This window comes from Camarhynchus parvulus, chromosome 1, assembly GCF_901933205.1.
Source record: "Camarhynchus parvulus chromosome 1, STF_HiC, whole genome shotgun sequence".
In the NCBI taxonomy this organism is placed as follows: Eukaryota; Metazoa; Chordata; class Aves; order Passeriformes; family Thraupidae; genus Camarhynchus; species Camarhynchus parvulus.
In genome coordinates this window covers 2,109,771-2,116,193 of record NC_044571.1, presented here as the reverse complement: position 1 = coordinate 2,116,193, position 6,423 = coordinate 2,109,771, and the positions used below count along the sequence as shown (strand labels likewise).

The 6,423-nt window shown below is 46.1% G+C and overlaps 1 protein-coding gene across 1 annotated transcript in view; it reads right to left on the bottom strand.

Moving 5' to 3' along the window:
* Window positions 1-3,588: 3,588 nt before the first annotated feature.
* DOP1B (DOP1 leucine zipper like protein B) overlaps window positions 3,589-6,423 on the bottom strand; it is a 56,545-nt gene continuing 53,710 nt past the window's right edge. Inside the window, 1 exon segment of the mRNA XM_030949668.1 lies at window positions 3,589-6,300. Coding sequence (XP_030805528.1) covers window positions 6,043-6,300 — 258 coding nt within the window. The 3' untranslated portion in view covers window positions 3,589-6,042.

The following is a 6,423-nucleotide window of genomic DNA, read 5'->3' as shown; positions in this document are numbered from 1 at the left end:
GCCCAGGGGGGCAGGAGGTCCCTGGCAGCTGGGCTGGGTGAGGAATTGTGTGTGCAGCAGGAGCAGGGTGGTAATCACATTGTGTGGTGATCGCATAGCCTCTGAACAGAGGGAGACAGTTCTCTGCCAGGATTTTCCTGGGAAGCTGTGAGAAAGTTCAGAGAAGAGAATGAGAAATAATTCTTATCTCCATTTGCTGCACCTGTTGTTGTGTACACGTGGAATGTGTTATGGAGATTATTTACCAAAGAGTGATTTCTTAATTAGACCCTGGATGGTGTTTAGAGGGATTGGCCAATTAGATCAGAGCTGTATCAGACTGTCAGTAAGGGGTACAAACTTCTTAGTAAGATAGTATAGTATAGTATAATAATATAATATAGCTTAATGAAACAATTGATCAGCCTTCTGCAATCACAGAGTCAATACCAATTATTCCCCATTTAGGGGACCATTACCACAACAGGATTGTCCCTCTGTGCTGGCTCTGAGAGGCCCCTCCAGGGCTGTGCCCAGTTCTGCTCCTGCAGGAGAGCCCTGGAGGGGCTGGAGCGTGTCCAGGGCAGGGAACGGAGCTGGGACGGGGCTGGAGAATCCCTGAGGAGCTGGGAAGGGGCTGGAGAATCCCTGAGGAGCTGGGAAGGGGCTGGAGAATCCCTGAGGAGCTGGGAAGGGGCTGAGGCTGGAGCAAAGGAGGCTCAGGGGCCCTTGTGGCTCTGCACAAGTCCCTGCCAGGAGGGCACAGCCGGGGGGGTCGGGCTCTGCTCCCAGGGCACAGGGACAGGAGCAGAGGGAACGGCCTCAGGCTGGGCCAGGGCAGGCTCAGGATGGATATTTGGAAACATTTCTTCCTGGAAAGGATGGTCAGACATTGGAACAGGATGCTCAGGGTTGTGGTGGAGTCCCCATCCCTGGAAATGTTCAAAAAACTTGTGGAGGTGGCACTTGAGGCCGGGGTTTAATGGTGAACATGGTGGTGGTGCTGGGGTCATGGCTGGGCATGAGGAACCTCCAGGGACTGAAATGATTCATGCCCAGAGCATTGTTATGAAAGAGTTTTGCCCATTAAAACAAAAACTGTGTAACCACAGAAGCCTCCACCTGACTGGGACTTTGGACTGTAAGTTGAACCCCAAATACACAATTGTTCAATCCTCCCTGCCTAGGGGCAAACAAACAGGACTGAGGGCGAGGGAAGAAAAGAGCCAAACCCAGCAGAGATCCTTGCCTGGCAGGGTTTGGGGTGTGGGGACCACAGCCCACAGTGGGCAGCTCTCCACAGCCTCCCCTGGGACGAGGAGGGGAGCAGGTTTGGGTGTCACCTCAGAGGTTCACCCGAAGTCCAGAGGCACTGAACACCACAGGGCACATCCACGGGACACTGACATCAGGGACACCTCAGGGGTGTCAGAATCCATCCCTGAGTGCCCCCCTGAGTCATTCCTGAAATCTGCACAGGATACAACAGATCTGGAGTCTGCTGCCAGAGACAGCCCTGGGCATTCCCTCCTGGCCTGAGCTACATTAACCCTTGGGATTCTGTGCTTTTGTGGGACCATCACCACCAGGAGCACTGGAGAGGATCAACAGAACATCACTGGGATCTGTGGAGTGGTGATATTTTCTTCACTCTGTCCCTGTCACCCTCTTTCTGTCCCCCCCACCACTTTTCTATCTCTTTATTTTCTGTCTCATATTTACCATCAGATAAACCCATATTATTGTCATGGCATGTGGTCTTGTTTGCACCTTAACTCAGGCAGAGGAATTTTTAATAACTTTAATAACTGCATCTTGACAGAGCCTAAAGTTCTTTTCCAGCCTTGGCGATTCTGGGATTCCTTCTTTGACCCCAGCCAGCCAAGCTTGTCTCCTGGAGCAGAGCAGGATGACCCTGGAGGAGCATCTGGGAATTTTGTCTGACACTCCCTGCCCTCCCATCCCCGTGCCAGAACAAGGACATTTGTCCCAGAAATTGCTGTCCCACCTCCTCATGGCCACAGCCACATCCTGTTCCTGACAGTGATCCTTGGATGGCTCCTCAGCTCTCAGTGTTTGCCACATCCACTTCCATCCCTCACACGACGTTCCAGGGGAAGCCCTGGGTGCAGGGAAGGGTGAAATGGGAGCAGCAGCTTTCCCTCAGTGTAGCCTCCACACTGAAATAAACTAAATAAAAAAATTAATAAAAATCAACTAGCCTCCACACTAAAATAAAGATGGTAAAGTCACACGTTAAAGTAAACATGTTTTAACGATGTTAAAGTAACTGTGATCCTGTGAGAACTTGAAACAGAGAAATTAGAGTGATAAAGATGCTGTACCCCCAAGAAGAAGATGATTTCAGAGATATAGATAATGAGAAGCTTTCCCTTTAAACAACTCATCTTTAAAACACTACCCCATAAGTCAGCAAAGCCCACAAACACAACTTTAAGAAAACTTATAAAAAATGAGAAGGATTTCACAATTACAAATTTCCCTGGGCAGCTGCTATTCATAAAGAGAACCACAAGAAAACTGTTTTCTTGCAGAGAAGTCTCCATAACATTAACTCCCTAAGTAAACTAAAAAAGACTATTTTAGAAGTAGTAAACTGACTGAAATTTTAGGTTCTTTTTCTCTACATTGTCAGTAAAAAAGTTGTAAGAAAAAGAAGAATAGCCTAAAGATTTTATTCTAATTCTTATTACTCATTCTTTTAGTTGCTGTTAATAAATTTTTCTTTATACCCTTTTAAAATTTTAAACCTACTTTACCTTTCTCCTAATCCTATATCACAGCAAAAAATAAGTAAATACATTCTAGTGAGTACACTAATAATTATCAAACACTGAACCCACCACACCAAAAAAATCTCAAATGAACTAAAACCACTGCACAAAATCAGTATCTCCACCCAATTTCAAACTAAAACCACCACACAGAGTCATTCAAGCCATGCTCCTCCAGCCTGAGCTGTTAAAGCTCATGGCACAGAAGAGTTTTCTTCCCTCTGGATGAAGAGGAAAGTTTTCTTCCAGGGCATTCCCTTGGATATGTGAAAATGTTCAGGCTGCAGTTGTGCAGCTCCTGGTTTCCTGGGCAGTCTGTCCCTCCATGCAGGGTCAATCCACGATCCCTGCAGCAGCTCCCTGTGCCAGCCACAGCTCCCCAAAGGCAGGGACAGGGATCTCAGGGTGACAATCCCAGGGCTGCAGAGGCCAGGGATGCAGGAGGGGGGATGAGAGGAGCAGCACAGCCTCTCCCAAGGCAGGGGCCAGCACAGTCCTGCTGCTGGGAGCCTCATCCTCTGAGATGGGATTTTCAGCAGGAATTTCCTCATGGAAAAGGTGCTCAGGCCTTGGGAAGAGCTGCCATGGGGGGTCTGCAGTGCCCATCCCTGCAGGTGTCACCTGGAGGTGCCACTGAGTGCTCTGGGCTGGGGACAAGGTGGACATTGGTCACAGCTGGGACCCTGGAAAAGATCTTTGAGATCTTCTCCAACCTCAACTACTCTGTGATTGAATTTGGGAGCTTTTCCAGATTTAGATAAAAATTAAAGTTGGTGAGTGAGCAGTGAAGGCAGGTTGAAGAATAACAACTGCATTTGAAAAGGCATTGCAAAATAACATTTAATATTCATAGAAGAATTACATTCATGTATGGTATGGGATACACAACCATCACTTAATGCTCTGCACTTCAAGTCCTGCTGCTCTTCAGCAGTTTCCCTTGGTTGCACCTCCTGATTGTTTCTTTCAGGACAATGAAATCCTTTGGAATATTTCCAGGTCTCCCTCTGAGCACTGTGGCTCTGCTGGATTGGAGCTGAAGTGTCCCAAAGACAAAGCTGAGCTTGGTTAGACTGAAAAGCAAAATCACAGCAAGGCAAAAGCGTTTCCTGATTCCCTGCCCTGGAACAGGAGAGGATGTCTGGAGTTCCAGGCGAAACCATTTCCAGATTCATGGCCAGTGAGGTTGTTCTGCTTTGGTAGGAGCAGCTCAGAGCAGGAGAGCCCTGCTGTGGCTCCTCAGTGGATTTATCAGTAGGAGAAAACAACCACAGTTAGTCCCACATGGAACGGTAATAAAGTTATGGAATAAAGGAATAAAATATTCTCCTTTGGACCTGTGGAACTGTGCTCCTCCAGCACTCAAGCAGGACTTTTAGTTAAAGCCCTTTCCTCCTTTTTCACATCTTATTTATAATTAGAAAAGATCTGCCTGGATACTAAATGTTAAAGAACTTTTTCTTCTGAAGTGGAAGGATCCTGCAAGTCCCTTAAATGTCTGATGCCATTGAAAACAGTTTAGTGACAAAAAGCTGTCCTAGATTTTAACACCATTTGATAGAATCATGGAATAACAGAATCCAGGAATGGTTTGGCTTGGGAGGGACCTCAGAGCCCACCCAGTGCCACCCCTGCCATGGCAGGGACACCTCCCACTGTCCCCAGTGTCCAGCCTGGCCTTGGGCACTGCCAGGGATGCAGGGGCAGCCCCAGCTGCTCTGGGAATTCCATCCCAGCCCTGCCCACCCTGCCAGCCAGGAATTCCTTCCCACCTAACCTATCCCATCTAACCCTGCTCCTGTTTCTCAGCATTTGAAGGGAAATATCCAAGTATGGAATGCAACCAGCAGGAAACTGAAAGTAAAAGTACCAAAGCATCCTGAGAATTCCAATTATCCATAGAAAATATTGAAGATAGGCAGGAAATGAACACCAACATTTTAACAGTGGCTTCCTCCAACATTCAAGTAATGCTTTCAAAGGGTAACTTTTCACTTGTGCTCATTCCAACAGCATTAGAGACCATTAATAAATTATATTAATAGAAATAATTCACATTCTTAATGACCACACCTCAGTCCACCACTTTCCTTCACTGTAAAAATGCAAAGGATTTAAATAAGTTTAGCACAAGCTTCTTGTGCTGTTATTTTTGTACAGTATTCCAGTGTGAGAGTAAAGGATGTTTCATTATTTGAGTTTATAAACCCAAGATGAAAATCTCATCCATCTGTACCTAAACCCCACTGCAGAGAAGCCTCCTTTGTTTGTTATGGGAGTTTGGGAAAAAGAAATCCTTGACTCCCAATCAAATCTTTTCCCATGTCCTTTTTAACTTAGGAAAAGCACTGGCATGATCCTCCTACCTCTCTCACCATCCAGGAACAGCCAAATACATTCTTCTGTACAAAAAAAAGTTTTTACAAAAAACAAACAAAAAAAAAGAATATTATTTTCATTTTAGTTAAGCAATTTCTATTTTTACAGCATTATTTTCATTTAGTTGCATTTCAGAAGCTGCAGCCACCTGAGTCACTGAAAGAACAAAAGTTTTTCATTTAAAAAATATGAATTTAAATCTCTTAATCGATTAATTAAAATCAAAACCCCCTCAGGTTGTGCTAATTACAAAACGTTCCTGCAAAGGTTTGTGTTTTATGCACATTTCTGATTTGTTAGGAATTGCTAAGCCTGAAGATGCTGCTCTGGCACAGAGCTGAGATTACAGCCAGGGCAAAGCTGCAGCTCCTTGCACAATGCTGAGACTCAGACAATCCATCTGTGGGGAATTTGGGGGATTTTTTTAGAATTTGATCAATTTAGGTCAAATTAGGGGCTTTCACTTCAGGAAATGACTCGCTGCAAACTGATTGTACACTGACATGCAATATTGGATTTTCCTTCCATTTTCCTTCAGAACACAGTTCCAAAAGCACTTTAAAGTCCTGGAGAAGTCCCAGGGCAGCTGCTACTTCCACCAAGTCCAAAATATTCTTCCTCTATTTACAAAATGTCTTTCATCCTTCCCACGGAAAACAAACAAACCACAGAAACTCTGAGAAATTCCCACCAAACTTCCCTTTTTTCCCACCACAGCAACTGGAGATTCCTGCTTTTTACCACCTGAATAATTGAAGAGAAATCCCAAAATGTAGCTGGAATCCCAAAATGTAGCTGGAATCCCAAAATGTAGCTGGAAATCTGGGGAAAAAACCGGAATTTCAGCCAAGCTTTCCCCGGGGTTGATCCAGCAGGAGTGTCCCAGCGCTCAGCTTTCCATATTTTCCAGGAAATCCAATTCCACACTTTCCTCCAGCTGCTGCAGGACCCTGCTGCTGTTGCTGCCAGGGGAATCCACGGGGGCAGCTGCAGAGGGGTGGCAGTTGTGGGGGTCACTGCCAGGGGCTGTGAATGCCCAGCACAGGGTCTGGAAGAAAGGCAGCAGCTGGGTGATGCTGGACACGGAGTGCAGGCTCAGCAGGGGGAATTTGGGATTCCTGGCAGCTCCCTCGGGGTGCTTTGGGTCCTGAAAGGGGAAAAAAAGCAGAGATTTAATTAAAGGTAAAGGTTGGAAAGGACTTTGATGATCATCCAGCTCATCCATGAGCTCCTCCACTGTGCCAGGCTGCTCCAAGCTCTGTCCAACCTG